Source organism: Scyliorhinus canicula, chromosome 16 (assembly GCF_902713615.1).
Source record: "Scyliorhinus canicula chromosome 16, sScyCan1.1, whole genome shotgun sequence".
NCBI classification, from domain to species: Eukaryota; Metazoa; Chordata; class Chondrichthyes; order Carcharhiniformes; family Scyliorhinidae; genus Scyliorhinus; species Scyliorhinus canicula.
Genome location: NC_052161.1, coordinates 101969925 through 101987085, shown reverse-complemented (window position 1 = coordinate 101987085; position 17161 = coordinate 101969925). Strand labels below are relative to the sequence as shown.

At 45.8% G+C, this 17161-nt stretch overlaps 1 protein-coding gene across 7 annotated transcripts in view; it reads right to left on the bottom strand.

Annotated features, from left to right (window-relative positions):
* The window catches only part of nphp4 (nephronophthisis 4), a 591121-nt gene that overhangs the window by 192356 nt on the left and 381604 nt on the right, over nucleotides 1–17161 (bottom strand). For all 7 annotated transcript variants that reach the window (XM_038821764.1, XM_038821765.1, XM_038821766.1 and 4 more), the window contains 2 exons: nucleotides 3733–3770; nucleotides 1089–1181 (listed from right to left, as the gene is read on the bottom strand). In XM_038821764.1, the coding sequence (XP_038677692.1) occupies nucleotides 1089–1181; nucleotides 3733–3770 (131 nt within the window). The remainder of the gene's footprint in view (nucleotides 1–1088; nucleotides 1182–3732; nucleotides 3771–17161) is intronic.

The window sequence follows — 17161 nt, the reverse complement described above, 5'->3', positions numbered from 1 at the left end:
AGAACAATGTAACATGACCTTTTTTGTGAATTTTGTTTTCACGAGTGACTGGGCAACTATCAATTGTGACTGCATCTAGGCGACTCATTTTTGAGTGGAATTTAGCTGCAAATACTGTTGGTGGAACGTGCAGAGAAAAATTGATTAGTGAATACCAAATGTAGAAGACAAATTAGAAGGCTGAATAACTGTGATTTAAGGATATTATCAACAATGTACTTAATCAACACAAGAAATATTCATAGATTATCACAGAATTTACAGTGCTGAAGGAAGCTATTTGGCCCATGGAGTCTGCACGGCCTTCGGAAAGAGCACCCTACTTAAGCCCACGCCTTCACCCTATCCCCGTAACCCAGTAACCCCACCTAACCTTTTTGGACACTGAGGGCAATTTATCATGGCCAATCCACCTAACCTGCACATCTTTGGACTGTGGGAGGAAACGGGAGCACCTGGAGGATTATAATAGCTGCCTGAGAATCCTAGAATCCCTACAGTGCAGGAGGCCATTTGGCCCATTGGGTCTGCATCGACCCTCTGAAAGGGCACCATACCTGGGCCCAATCCCCCACCCTATCCCCAGAACCCCATCTAAGGGCAATTTAGCATGGCCCATCCATCAAACCTGCACATCTTTGGGCTGTGGAAGGAAACCGGAGAACCCAGAGGAAATCCACGCAAACACAGGAAGAATGTGGAAATTCCAGAAAGACAGTCACCCAAGATCGGAACCCGGGTCCCTGGTGCTGTGAGGCAGCAGTGCTAACCACTGTGCCACCATGCCACCCTTATTGAGGAATGTTGAATTTAATTTTCAAATAATAAATAAACACAATAAGACTTTCCATTCAGGCAGATGTTATAATTTCAGCAAGGTTATTTGGAATCTTATGGAGCTTTCAATGTAATTGTCCAGGAAAATATGCCGAAGTGTATAAGCTAATTGTAATGAATCAGTGAAAATTCCAAATTCCAATGAGTGACTTGAACTAACTAAAAATTAGCCTAGAGATGGAAATAGGGAAAATTCTTTTGTTAATTGCTGAAGTTCGTACCTTGTGGAGTGATGTTATGGAGGGGCTTACCTGCTGGTTACCAAGTTGCTTCTGCACTGGTCCCTTCCTGGGAAGGCTTGTGGTTGAGAGCCAATGTGATGTGGTCAGCTGGGAACGGGAGGTCTGAAGGCAAACCAAAAAAAGTGGCAACTCAGATGTGATTGGGAAACTTGTTTCGCCACAAATGGACTTTGTGTTATAATAGAACGCCTTCTAATATTATCCCCACAAGCCTTCACTTGTAATTTGCTCTTCCCACCCCCCTCCCACCTCCACACCTTGTGAAACATAGACTCTGAGCAGAGTCTCAGTGCTCAAGTCTCAGTAACCCAAAAGTATTTCAAGTCAGGTAGCCATTTTATCATTTCTGTGGCAACGCTGACGGCAATCTTATTCCATCTCAGCAGTGACGTTGACACAACTTTTTGGTAAGGGTAATTAGTGATCATGAGTAGGAGCGATAGTTGGTTTCTTCCCTTTCTAGCTAGAAGATGCACCAAGATGATTTGCAGCATCCCAGACACTACCTAAGCCGAGATAAACAAACTCAGCATAGAGCAGGAATCGAACCAAGTCTCTTTTGGCCTACATGACTTAGTGCCAAACAGAACAGCATCTTGCTCATTAAACCTTTCTACACCTGGCCAGCTTTAGTCTGCTGTTGCAGTTACTAGGCAGAACACTGAAGCAGGGAAGTATATCAAAAGCCATCATTCTGTACTACAACAGCGACAAGTCAGTCAGGGGAGAAGAGAAAACCAGTAAAAGACAAAAACAGGTTTGAAACTGAGCGTAATACAGTAAACATTCTGAATGATTACTTCCTTCAAGTAGTCACAGGGAAAGACTTCAACAACATGTTCTCATCAGACAAACGTATGCCAAGTAAAATCAATGGCTTCAGTATAAATCAGAAATGAGGCTCGGGCAGGCTAAATGTACTCAATACAAATAAATCCACAGGAATAGATGGCATTATCTCAAAGTGTCAAGAGACTAGGGAAGAGATCTGTGCTAAGAACAAAGGAACAGAAGTAAGCCATTTAGTCCCTCAAGACCATTCGACCAGTTCATGAGTTCATGGTTAATTTGCAACCTAATGCCCTTTGTCCTGTATCCCTTAGTACATTTGGATTTTTAAAAATCTATCAATCTCAGTTTTAAAATTAACAAATGGTTTAATACTAAGAGAGACCATTTATCACCCTTTTGGGTGTAGAAGTGTTTCTTCGTTTCACTCCTAAAAGTTTCAGCATTATTTTTTGGACTATTCCTCCGAGTCCTAGACTCTTCAACGAGCAAAAATAGTTTCTCTCTGTCTCTTCTATATTTAATATCTCAAAATATTTGATCAAATTACCCCTTAACCTTTTAAATTCCAGTGTGTGTAATCTTTCCTCATACCTAGAACCCTGGGCTTAAGTTATTATTCTGTTAACTGACACTTATACTCCCTCTAACGCCAATATATTATTCCAAAAGTGTAATGGCTAGATTTGCTGACAATACTCCAGGTGTGGCCTAATCAGCGCTTCAAATTTCTGTAGGATCGCTTCTATACCCTTGTGTTCTCATGCTGTAGGTATAAAGCCTTTCATTTCACTAGCCTTTTCACACATGTTCATGCACATTCTGAGGAAAGCAGTAGTGCCCTGGAGAGGGACTAGGGATTGGAATTAGATTGATGGATTGGAAACAGGCCCACATTCAAAATGTGTCACAATGGAGACACAGGAAACTTCCAGATCATTAACATCCCTGCCATTCTGCCTAAAATCACACATTTGATTATCGTGGTGACAAATATCATAGTCAACAACTGTCCGCATTGATTCAGAGGGGAAAACTCAATAATCCCCAGGACTATTTTTAACCAACTCACAACCTGAGCAGACTGGGAACGTCCCATCACAATGTTCACCTAGACTTAAAAAAGGTTTCTGATAAGGTCTCAAAAAGGAAGACTCTTAATTAAACTCATTGAGGACACAGGGGAACACCAGTAGGCCATTCAGCCCTTCACACCTACTCTGTTACTCTTGTAGATTTTGACTGATCTATAGCTTAACTCTACCTACCCACTTTCATTCCATTAGGCTAAATGCTGGTGCCCAAGGAAAACCTATAAATCTCAGTTTTGGAATTTTCACCTGAATAAGCCATACAGCCTTTTTGGGAAGAGGGTCCCACAGATTTTCCATTCCCCTTTGTGTGAAGAAGTGCCTTCTAAAACCACCCAATAGCCTTGCTTTGTTGTGGCGGTTATGAAATCTTGCTCAAACTCATTACCAATGGAAATAGTTCTGCAACTACCCTGCCAATTCATTTATAATAATAATAATCTGTATTAGTGTCACAAGCAGGCTTACATTACACTGCAATGAAGCTACTGTGAAAATCCCCTTATCGCCACATCTCAGGCAAGGGGCAAGGTTGAGAAGGTGGGGCGTTCATGAATAACCTCAGCCGGTATGGGAATTAAACCCACACTGTTGGCACATTACGAATCAGCTGTCCAGCCAACTGAGGTAAACCACGCACACACACACACACACTCAGCACTGTAAACCTTTAGCTACAATAGTGTACGCTACAGAACAAGTTCCAAAATGGAAAACTTGGGCGGGCTGAAGGAAATAAAAGATTTCAAAAATTAACATGAAAACCCACTCACCGCATGTTGTGATTCTGAAGCATCTGAGGATTTTCTGCCTAAAGGAGAAAAAAAAAACACACGCACAATCATTTCGGATGCCTCAAACAACCAAACGGACAAAAAAGGCATTGGGTACCATCAATGATCAAATGCCCTGAAGAGACACAAGGTGGAGTTTTCTTTTTCCAAGTACTTCCTACTTCCTCGGGTACTGTTGCACATCTTCTGAGATGGCCATTGCTGATGTATGATGCTTTAACAGTGAATGCCAGAAGGTTACTTAATTACAAATTGGGCCACATAGCAAACGGATCCTGTACCATCTGTAGTGATCTCTGTATATGTGTATACATAAAGGGTTAACGTGTAGTCAGTACAGGCAGATAATCACTAGAGGGCAACACTAACAGGGGTTATAAATACAAGCTCAATCTGTTTTCCCGCTCTCTTCGGATGTGTTGTGACTAGAGATCAGAAGTGTAGAGTTAGCTCAGACGTCAAGAATAATATTCACAGTTAATCTAATTCTATATTGTTTAATTTAACTGCCAGTAAAAATATTGAAGAATCAAGCTCACAAGTTAAATGATTAGTTACTCAATAAATTATTTATTATCACTGGACGACTTGAGTATTCATCATCATCAAAATTAAGAACTTCTCGGCATAAACAAATGAGTAACACATATTACTTCAAGTAATATAACACTGGGGCAGCACGGTGGCACAGTGGGTTAGCACTGCTGCCTCACGGAGTCGAGGTCCCAGGTTCGATCCCGGTCTGGGTCACTGTCCGTGTGGAGTTTGCACATTCTCCCGTGTTTGCGTGGTTTTCACCCCCACAACCCAAAGATGTGCAGGGTAGGTGGATTGGCCATGATAAATTGCCCCTCAATTGGAAAAAAAATAATTGGCTACTCCAAATTTAAAAACAATATATTACACCATCCAGCCCAAACATTCCCAGCAGTGATGAATAACAGAACTGCAGAAACAAGTTCCTCCGCCCAAATCTAGGGGCATTGAAACTAATTGCAGCAGAATAAAATATTTATTAAAACAGCAAAACGTGACCTACATTACACCAGACAAAAAGGTTACAAAAATCGCAATACAAACACAAGACAATTCAAATTCCCACTATTCCTGTAAACCAACAATATCTTTAGAAATAATAATCAGTGAAGAGTTGCCACTATCTTGACACAAAGGCTTCTCACTTAGGATTGGCAAGGCTTCTAACAGTTTTCTTCTTTTTCCTTTTCAAAAATTCCTTTCTGTTTAATTGTTTTTATTAAGGCATTCATATATACACACATCAACCAGCCCCCCCCCCCCCCCCCCCCCCCCCCCCCGCTGACTTAACTATCCTGGAAGAAGACGATAAACGATTTCCAACTCCAGGCAAACCCCACCACAGACCCTCTAAAGGCGAACTTGATTTTTTTTCCAACCTGAAGAATTCCGCGAGGTCGCTCACTCACACCCCCCGGTTTTGGCGGCTCCGAGTCCCTCCATCCCAACAGGATCCGTCTCCGGACTACGCACTGGACCTTCCAGTGAATTCCCGAGCATTCATTTGACGCTTCACACCCAATTTGTATCTCTCCGAAAAACACCTAAAAAACGATCTCTAATTCATTGTTTCTTCAAATGCAGAGCAAACATATGAGTTCCCTAAACTTCAGGTAGCACCTCCATGAAACTGATCACTTCACAGAGATACATAACAGATTATTCAGTTCACTATTATCACACTGGCTTTGCAGTTTTTCCTCTCAGAGAGCTTCAAATCTCTGTCTTCTCTCGATGGCACACATAACGTAGCCAATTACTGCACCATAAGTCTACTCTTGCTTGCTTCCTGCTGACTGACACTCAGCTTGGATTCCAACAGAGCCACTCAGCTTGGATTCCTACAGAGCCACTCAGCTCCCAACCTCATTCCAGCCTTGGTTCAAACATGAAAAAAACAGCTAAACTCTCAAGGTGAGGTGAGAGTGACCGTCCAAGGTAGCATTTGACAGGGTAGAGCATCAATGTTCCCGAGCAAAACGGGAATCAATGGGCGAACTCTCTGCTAGCTGGAGGCATAGCTAGCAGAAAGGAAGATGATTCGGATTATTTGAGGTCAATCATTTCACTTCCAGGATATCACTTCAGGTGTTCCTTAGGATAGTATCCTAGGCTGAACCATCAGTGATCTTCGCCCCATCATAAGATCAGAAGTGGGGATGTTCACTGATGATTACACAATGTTCAGCGTTATTTGTAACTTCTCAGATACTGAGGGAGTCCATGTCCAAACGTAACAAGACCTGGACAATATCAGACTTGGGTTGACAAGTGGCATGATACTTGTGGTAAGTGGCAGACTATGACAATCTCCAACAAGATCCAACAATCTAACCATTTCTTCTTGACATTCAATAGCATTACCATCACCGAATCCCCTACTATTAACATCCTGGGGGTTACCGTTGAACAGTAACTCGCCTCCTGACTCCCTAAAGCCTGTCCATCATTTACAAGGTACAAGTCAGGAATGTGATGCAATACTCTCCATTTGCCTGGATGAGTGCATTTCCAAAAACACTCATGAAGCTTGACACCAATCAGGACAAAGCAGCCCACTTGATTGGCACCACATTCACATGCATTCACTCCTTCCACCTCGAACAAACAGTGGAAGCTGTCTATGCCATCTATAAAATGCACTGCAGGAACTCAGCAAGCCTCTATAGACAGCACCTTCCAAATCCACGACTACCACCATCTAGACAAGGACAGCCGACGCATGGGAACTCCACCACCTGGAAGCTCCCCTCTAAGCCACCCACCAACCTATCTTGGAAAGCCGTTCCTTCCCTGTCACTGGGTCAAAACCCTGGAACTCCCTCCCTAACAGCATTGTGGCTGTATCTACACCACAGGAACTGCAGCGGTTCAAGAAGGCAGCTCACCACCACGTTCTCAAGGACAATAAGGGATGGGCAGTAAATAGTGGCCTCACCAGCAAAGCCCACATCCCAAGAATGAATTTTTAAAAAGCACACAACTCCCCTCTCTCTCTCCTGTCTTTCCTGTGTCCCTGGTTCACTGTTGCCAGGCAACGATAAAGCTTTACTTAATACTGTTGCCAAACAACAGTATTTTGTTTGCAAAATCACTCCGCTTTCAATCTCTTTTAACACATCTCTTTCACCACAGAGGTTGCAAGACCTCATTAAAAATGTATGTATACAAACAAACCAAAAAGACCTAAAACCTCAGTCACAAGTCTATACAAACAACCCAGGCACCAAGGTTCATTAAAAAAACCTAAATGAATCCAAAACCATTTTTACCTTTCTTAACACACAAACATGTATATAAATTCAAAATAAAATTATACATTGTTCATAACAAATGACTGCCTGACAAAGTTTAGGGCGCGATCTAATGGCCGTGTAGCGTCCGACTCGGGACGCGACAGGGCCGGTAAATCTTACGCGAGGTCTCTCGTGAAATTTACCTAGCTCGCCATGCCTCACGAGTTCTAACGAGATCTTGCGAGACATCGCAATCTGGATCTTGCACACAGTGGGCGGGAGCTACATTTGCGTATTTAAATGTGCATCTCCACAAGAGCCAGCCAGCCTCCGGGATCGAAGGCCTCGCCATTTAGCACTGATCTCCACAAATGTGGCCCAAGTGGGTGGGTCTCCCAGGCAATCAGAGGTACCCAGGTGGTTGGTCTCTCGGCAGGGTGGCACCCTGGCACTGCTGATGCCACCCAGGCACCTTGACACTGCCAACCTCGTAGCCTGGCAGTGCCACTCAGACATCCTGGCAGTGCCACCTGGGTGGCAGCCTGGCACTGCCAGGGTGCCAGACTGGTTGTGCCAAGGTGGTATTTTGCCCGCACCAGGGATCCGGCTGGGGATGCCCTGCCCTTATGAGGTGGAGTCCGTGGGGCTTGAAGACCCCCCCCAACATTGGGGAGCTGGAGGTGTCCAGGGTTCATGTTGGGGATCGGGGCATCGTGAGATCAGGGCATCAAGAGATCGGGACGCTAGATGTTGCCTGTTTCCGGCCCCAACAACGTCGCCAATACTGTGCGTATTTCTATTTATCGTAGTGAACCACAAGCCTTCACTTATATTGATCAAATGACCACACAACCAGTTAGTTAGTTCAAAGATGGTTTATTTACATACACAAGAGTTATCTCAACATGCAAACACAATATCTACTACGAGTTAAACTACACCCATCAGCTACAATAACCTATACTTAACGTCAGGCCGATCGGCACTGTGCAAATGGATAAGGCCTTTATCTGGATTTCACTTGGCTGGTTCGAAGAAAGCAGCTCTGTCTCTGCTGGGCTCATCCGTCAGGTAGCGATCATTGGTCTTGAACTTGGCTGGATGTTCCTGCTACAATTGGTTTGGCACAGGCCGGATCCAAAAGAGACAGAACACATGGCTGTGCTCTCTTTTATCCCCCTGGGATTTTGCGCTCTTTGGGGCGGTCCCTAACCTTGGACCCAATAGTTTGACAGGGCTCTGATCACTGTCTTCGATTTCGGCCAATAAAGGGGCGGGTGCCTTGGTAGCTGGGCGGGTCCTTCGCGGTCATTGACCTTGGCAGTCGGGCTTTCTGGGTAAAGGGAGTGGCGCCGATCAGTCTGTGGCCATAAAAGTTTCTTGATTGGAGTTCAATTGTCCTGGGAAAATGGGCCATTGAAATACAAACGAGCGGGGGCTTCGATCAGGCCTGGTTACCTGTGTTTCAGATACACATAGGCTCTGTATCTGTCTGAGTCCTGGGTTGGCCATAATTCCCATGGTCCTTTGCAGGTGGCCATCTTAGATGGCTACACAGATGAAGGTACCTGCAGGAGGCCCGAAAAAATAACAGAGTCTCATTCAATAGGGGGTCATTCTGGCATTACAAGCGCCAGGAAACACCCACTAAACCTGCGAACAACGGGACTTTCTTTTCACTAAATCATGCCCTTAGTGTCTATATACAATGAAGATATTGTTGTCACTTCTTGACACATGTGAATATTTGTTCCCTGAATGAAATTGCATCCTGAAGATTCAAAAGGCTCCCTTCCTATTTCTCTGCTGTGTGTAAGAAGCTCTCCCGGATGACACTTTTAGTTAGTTATCAGCAACAGCACTCAAAGACTCGGGGCCAGATTTTCGCTACTAATTGGGAAATTGCCCGGCTGGCAGACCGTCCTCGGTTTGAAGGGTCCCTTTACACCCAATTTTCACTCAGTGCGGGGTGGGGGGGGGCGGGGTGCATTTGGGAGTTGGGCCTGACAACTTCGGAAGCAAATCTTAGAAGGCCTGCCTCGCTTCTCCACAACTTCACCCCAGTTGTCGGCCTTGCCGGTGACAACCACATCCCATGAACAACCATATTCCATGAAAACAAAAAGTGCCACCGTCGGAAGCATATTGCAGAGTTCCTCCCAAACCTTCTGGTCAGCTAAAAGTCTGCCCTCCAGACCTTCATTGACCAGTCTGATAGGGGTTGCAGGAAAGGCCAGAAAGTGCAAGGACGCCAAAGGGATGCAAAGCAATGATTGAAGAGGGGCAGAAATGGCGCCATCCAACTTACCTGCCACAAATATTTTCTTGTCCCACTTATACTCCAAAGCGGCAAGGGGATTCACTTCCGGATACCCAATATCTCGAGCAGTACTACACGATCAGTGTTTTAAGCTACAGTAGGGGTTAGAATTACTTTTTGAAAAGCCAATAAAAAAAAGGGGTAGCATGGTGGCGCAGTGGTTAGCACTGCTGCCTCATGGTGTCGAGGACCCGGGTTCGATCCCGGCCCTGGGTCACTAACTTTGTGGAGGCTGCACATTCTTCCCATGTTTGCGTCGGTTTCACCCTCACAACCCAAAGATGTGCAGGGTGGGTGGATTGGCCACACTAAATTGTCCCTTAATTGGAAAAACAGGAACTGGGTACTCTAAATTTATTTTAAAAAACAGAAAGAAAAAGCCAAAAAAGGAATATGGCTTTAATTCAGAAATAGTCGATTTTACATGAATTGCTTGGAATGAAAGGAATCAGATCTGCACAATGAACAATGTCTCACCGAATGCCTGAAAATTCAATTTTCCCTGACAACCTGCAGTCCACAAATCAATCTCATCTCACAGGGGACCCCCTATCAAATCATTACACTCGACAGGAGGGAGAGAGATGTTCTTTTGGCGAAGCACAAATAAAAAATGGCAGACACACTCCATCAAGGAACCAGTTAATTTGCAAAATGACTGAGCATTGTAGAGACGTTGGCTGGTCTTGGCTTTGTTGAGCTGCAGAGGCTTCAGCAACCTCTGCTCGATTCGAAAGGAATTTCATGTTAATAATCATGCCCTTTATGGCGATGCTATAACCATGTCGCTGTCCACCCCCTCGGACCTTTTTGACGAGTTGGTAAATTGGCCAATAAAACTAGTTTTCAGCCATTGAAAGTACCTTGAGAACAACCGCCAGGCAGGCATCAAGATAAAGGCAACTGAAACATTTAAACGTTAAAAAGCAGGAGGAAGCAAACAATTTATGAGAGGGAGGTTAGAGGCAGACAAGATTAAAAAGTTAAAAATCAAACAAATAGGAAAGCAAAAAAGGGAGTAAATGGAGAAAAATGTAAAGGGACAATAGGATTAAAACAGTTATTTCTATATTCCAATATAAAATTGTGCTTGGAGTAATTAAATTAGTTGCTCAGAATTGTTAGAATAATGTTACTCCTGATTTCTGAGAGGTTTCACAATTGTAATCTTAGGGTGTGAGTCTCTGGCTTTTTTGCGCTCGCGCTCGAGTGAAACGAGGCCAGTGAATAGCGGGAGTGGCCGAAAACAAGAACCCCGCCAGGCGCCAGACAGTTTGCAATGCTAACCAGCCGCTCCCCTATGTGAGCCCCAGCATCATCCAGCTTTGCCAGCCCAGGCAGCATCCCATGGTCTGCACCATCGTGTTGACGCCCTCGGTGATGCTCCTCAGTGACTGGGACATGCTCTGCAGCGCCTCCGCAACACCCACCTATGACTGGGACAAGTTCCACAGCCATTCCCATTCCCATATGAGAGTGGGACATGACCCGCAGAACCTCACCAACTCAGCCTGGTACTGGGTCACATCCCCCAGCGAGGCGGAATTCTGTCGAGACCCTCAGCCATGGCTGTCACCGACTGTGCGACGCCTTGGACATCTTCACTAATGGTGACGACGTTGTGCAGCAGGCTCTCCACTGCAGTCGCCATTCTAGCACTGTTGGCCTCGGTGCCACGCATTGCTGGCGACATCTCCTATGTCCATAACCTCTGGGACTCCTCTAATTGCCCATGGATATTGGAGTGTCACTGACACCGTTCAGGAACCTCGCGTGGACTCAGTCCGGTGACACCACGGTCGGGTGAGGGCCGATCCGTGGGCAGGGGCGGTTTCATTCGGGGCTGGAGGCACTGTGGGTGGGCGGACCAGGGCGCACAATCGGCCAAAGGGTGGAATTATTTTTGCGGGCCCACAGGATGAACCCGCCATGAAGCACAGCACGGCCCCACCATGCGCATGCGCAGCCATGGACCCGGAAATGCTCAGGGCCGTATCAGCAGTTAGAGCAGCGAGCTCTATGCTGCTTCCCTGCCAGTCCCCAGAAAAAACGGGAATCGGTGGCCGTTTGCGCCAGTTTTCCTGGCATAAAACACCACCATTTTCACGCCGGCATGGGGACTTCATCTCCCAAACGGAGAATCCAGCCCCAGAAGTTTGACTGGTCCACCCAAGAGTTTATAGATTATATTACTAATAGCTGCCTGCAAGGCGGACAAATGAAAGTCCTTTTTTTTTTTTTTTTTGTTTTTTTACTGAGACCAGTTACAGCCAAAGTGACATGTTTCCATGTTTCCCGAGTTGTGAGAAACCCGGCCAGAAGCCACTAAAGCTTAAATCAAGCTCCCAATTACACAGTGTCCTGCAAACCAAGATGGGATATGGGTACTCCACGTGCTGCTAGTAAAATAGCAGCAGGTTAGGGGGCCAGGTGATCGTTTAAAATTAACCTCACTCACCCACCTGTGAAACGGGTGCAAGAGGGTTCAGGTTAGCAAGCATCCGTCCGAGAAATGCAATCCAGTGCAGGAAAAGGATCAATGATCTCATTCACATTGACAAGGTAAATAAACCTTCAGGTCACTCCAATTTCAGGCTCTCAAGATAGCAGGTTCGTAGCACATGTTTTGCAAGGTGGTTGACAGAACCTGGAAATCCCAGGAACGCAAATTTAACAGCGCCAGTCAAAGGGTTACGGCTCAGAATTTTAACTTAATATGAGCAGGGGACGTACCAGCACTGACTGTCTCACGGGCACTTTAATATCACCAGTATCTCATCACAAACTCCATTTGCAGCCCTTACTGGGGAGGGATCAACACACGCAGCAAGCAAGCATGCTTCCCAACCTCTCCTGCATCTCTTCTCATCACATTCCATCCATTTGTCTTCATACAGGCCAACCTTACCCACAAGAGGGAGAGATAGCAGCCTGGAGGAGTGATGCCTGCCATTCAGGAGATCGCCAAATTTGAGGATGCCGTGGGTTGGCAGGGGAGGACATCCTGGGCAGAAGACAAGATCGGCCTCACCCAGCAAGCCCTCCATGAGGTGATTACATCCTGACATTCTCAGTGAGTGACATCCAGTGTTGTATTCAGCCTCTGCTTTCGCTTACAGGCACTGGCAGGTCCACAAAGATCAGCAAATCCTTAGATGAGGATGCTGAGGACCTATTTCATGGTCACCAGCACAGAAACAAACACCCCATTTGTTCATAGTTCTAGATTAGGCTGAGGGCCACATTCTGGGGAACAGCTCATTTTTCATTCGTTCATAGGATCTGGGTGTCGCTGGCTGGGTCAGCATTTATCGTCCATGCCTGGGGGCAATTAGGAGATAACCACATTGCTGTGGATCTGGAGTCACATGTAGACCAGGCCAGATAAGGACGACAGATTGCCTTCCCTCAGAGACATTGGAGATGGGTTTTTACGACAATTAGAATTGGTTTCATGGTCATCATTAGACTTCTTAATTCCAGATTTTTTAATAGAACATAGAAAATAGAACGATACAGCGCAGTACAGGCCCTTCGGCCCTCGATGTTGCACCGACATGGAAAAAATCTAAAGGCCATCTAACCTACACTATGCCCTTATCATCCATATGCTTGTCCAATAAATTTTTAAATGCCCTCAATGTTGGCGAGTTCACTACTGTTGCAGGTAGGGCATTCCACGGCCTCACCACTCTTTGCGTAAAAAACCCACCTCTGACCTCTGTCCTATATCTATTACAATGAATTCAAATTTCACCATCTGCCATGATGTGATTCGAACCCGGATCCCTGGTTTATTCGTCCAGCTACAATATCACAATGCCACTACCTGCTCTAAGTGGACAAGTCTCCACAGCAGTCAGCGGCAGTGACAGCCCAGGCCCCCAGAAGACTGCTGGAGACCAGGCACCCGCTGAGTCCGACTCTGATAATAAGCCTTTGATCAGCTGTGTCACACATGCTGGAGATGCAACGACAGACAGTAGAAAATCAGACTAGAGTGAAGGATGGAGTCCATCCAAATTCTGTCTAATGTCATGGATCCGACATGCGAGCACATCTAGGTCTCCATGGTAACGGTGGTGACCACCTTGGAGACATTGGTTCAGTGGATTTTGCCAGATTTGCACTCGGACCTGCACTCCATCACTTTAGGCATTGGTGGGATCCATCAGCGTCTCGGCGAGAGAGCCTTGGCCTCCCTCAAGCAGCATATTCTCGGGAAGTCAGGCACGAGCCCTCAGGCACCCACACGGAGCAGGACTAGCAGCTAGAGACCCCAGGGTTATCCATCCAGGAGACTGTGCATCTCCAGCCTTACCTAAGTCCCTCTTCCTGTGATCTCATCAGCTTGAGCTGGACAGACTGAGGAGGGTGAGCCTGTCCCACATCAGGAGACCCAAAGCAGTCCAGGATCTCGAAGTTTCGGCCCTCCAGCGATCACCCACCAAAGTAATCAAAGACAAAGGGGTGCAGCTGTCAGCAGATTGCCTCCACCTCTGCTGCGAATGACAGAGATGCACCAAGATGTAGTGGTAGGGTTAGAAAGATAACAAAACTTTGACATAATTTCTGGATCACGGACTTTCAATCACTGTTTATTTTATGCACCTTTAGAAATATATTTGCTGTTCATGTGAACAGTTTCACCATTTGAAAGCATCATGCATATGCATTTATGTGGCCTCTTACTGAGAGGGTGAGCCAAGCTCCCACTCAGTGATCACCACCCTTTGTGAGCCTCACATTCTTATGTGTCGTTGACTCATTATAGTTACTCTCCCCTTATGTTATGTCAAGAAGATGTGTCAAAATTGTTACTGCAAATGTCTGCAAAATGCATTAGCAATCAATCCTCCTTTCAGGGCAACATGGAGTTAGACATCCTCAGCCGTCCTGGAGGGTTAGCTGAAATTATATCTCAAAAAGAGGAGGTTGCCTTCATTGGTAATCCTCAAGCATTAAGACATGGAGCCACGAGGGTCTCTCCTAAGATGCGCCCATCTCAGTGTCCGCTAAAGGTTACTCATTAAGGTGGAAATTGCTGCCTCAAGTCGTCTGATGCAGCATTTATGCTGTTGTGCTGACTGACTTCCCAGGGCACATGGACACAGGGTTCGCCGCCGACCTTTCCAAAGATTATGACCTAGTGGAGAGTTTTTCAAACTTTTTTCCCGGGACCCATTTTTGCCAAACGCTGACCTTTGGAACTCTTGCCGGCTGACCTTCGGAACCCATGCCGGCCTACCTTCTGGACACATGTCAGTTGGCCATCTTGATACACACCTCGTTCGCTTACCTTTAATGCGAAAGGGAAGCCTGCTTAGTCTTCAAGATCCCACTTGAATCAGGTTTTTTTTTAAATTTAGAGTACCCAATTATTTTTTTTGCAATTAAGGGGCAATTTAGCGTACCAATCCACCTTACCTGCACATCTTTGGGTTGTGGGGTGAAACATAGGGAGAATATGCAAAATCCACACGGACAGTGACCCAGGGCCGGGATTCAAACCCAGGTACTCTGCTCCGCAGTCCCAGTGTTATCCATTGCACCACATGCTGCCCCCCACTTGAATCAGGTTCAAATGAGGAGAAAGCAAAGGGCAGCACGGTAGCATTGTGGATAGCACAATTGCTTCACAGCTCTAGGGTCACAGGTTCGTTTCAGGCTTGGATCACTGTCTGTGCGGAGTCTGCACATCCTCCCCGTGTGTGCGTGGGTTTCCTCCGGGTGCTCCGGTTTCCTCCCACAGTCCAAAAATGTGCAGGTTAGGTGGATTGACCATGATAAATTGCCCTTAGAGTCCAAAATTGCCCTTAGTGTTGGGTGGGGTTACTGGGTTATGGGATAGGGTGGAGGTGTTCACCTTGGGTAGGGTGCTCTTTCTAAGAGCCGGTGCAGACTCGATGGGCTTAATGGCCTCCTTCTGCACTGTAAATTCTATGATAATCTATGATAATCTATGATATCAGATGCAGACTTCAGCCAGTTCCTTTGTGCTGTCTTTATCTTTATGAAAATGTAAAGTCCAACCTCGCACATGTAGGTCACCGTGAAGGGCAATAGTGACATAATGCTTGTGTTACACAGCATTGGATACTCCTGGGAGATGCTACTCCACAATGCTGACAGCCTCATGGGCTTTGGTGTGTTCTTAATATGATTTCATAGATCAACTACAGCAGTGTAGTCTTTTAATTTGGAGTTAGCTGTAAATTAATAACTGAATCTGGGGTCTCAACCTCAAAAGGAATTTTTCACCCACCACTTCTGTTTCAAAATCTGAAACTTCTCCTCTCATTTGAAATACCTCCCTGCATATAATATGCATACGCTTTGCATTCTTATTTGCATTGGCACAATTGACAAAACCATACCTCATGAGGATTTTCACAGTAACTTCATTGAGTGTTAATGCAAGCCTGCGTGTAACAATAATAAAGATTATTATCAAGAAATCATCTTTATACCACTTTGTTCCTGAGTTAAGTTTCATTTTGTAGGCTGTTAACCAGAGTGCTTGGAGCTATGCACAGAGCTAACACTATTACTGTACTGTCCTGCCATGGTCTCTCCTAAGCAGCTCTTTCCAGCAAATTTTGTTGTGAGATCCTGTCCAGTAGGTACACTGCCATCTCTTACTTTTAAGGAAGCGATCCATCTTCACAGTTCTCTTGCCAGCAGCTTGAAAATGGAAGGAACTCTTCACTGTGATTTAGCACCAAAAGCACAGAGATGGAGGGCACTTGATGTGAAGTGTAGTATCGGGTACATGATCTGCTCTCTGCTGCCGTTTCCAGCCGGAAAACTGCACATAGCCTCATATATTTTCATTTAAGAGACGGCGGGCCACCATTCTCAATGTAAAAGACAGTAGCAGTCATTGGGTGCTTCCCCTCCAACTGGGGCCACCACGAGAACACTGCGACTGATTACACTGCGACCCTCCCGACAACAACCCTGGGTCACAACCCACACTTTGAAAATCCCTGACCTAGTGAATCATGAGGATTAAAGGTGCAAGCCTGAGTAAGAACAAAGAACAATGAAAAGTACATCACAGGAACAGGCCCTTTGGCCCTCCAAGCCTGTGCCGACCATGCTGTCCGTCCAAACTAAAATCGTCTGCACTTCCGGGGTCCGCATCCTTCTATTCCCATCCTATTCATGTATTTGTCAACATGCCCCTTAAACATCACTATCGTCCCTGCTTCCACCACCTCCTCCGGCAGCGAGTTCCAGGCACCCACTACCCTCTGTGTAAAAAACTTACCTCGTACATCTCCTCTAAACCTTGCCCCTCGTACCTTAAACCTATGCCCCCCAGTAATTGACCCCTCTACCTGGGAAAAAGCCTCTGACTATCCACTCTGTCTATGCCCCTCATAATTTCGTAGACCTCTATCAGGTTGCCCCTCAACCTCCGTCGTTCCAGTGAGAAAAAACTGAGTTTATTCAACCTCTCCTCATAGCTAATGCCCTCCATAGCAGGCAACATCCTGGTAAATCTCCTCTGCACCCTCTTTAAAGCCTCCACATCCTTCTGGTAGTGTGGCGACCAGAATTGAACACTATACTCCAAGTGTGGCCTCACTAAGATTCTACAGAGCTGCAACATGACTTGTCAATTTTTATAGTCAATGCCCCAGCCAATGAAGGCAAGCATGCCTTATGCCTTCTTGACTACCTTCTCCACCTGTGTTGCCCCTTTCAATGACCTGAGGACCTGTACACCTAGATCTCTCTGACTGACAATACAATTGAGAAATTGAGAGTTCTGCCATTCACTGTATATTCCCTACCTGTATTAGACCTT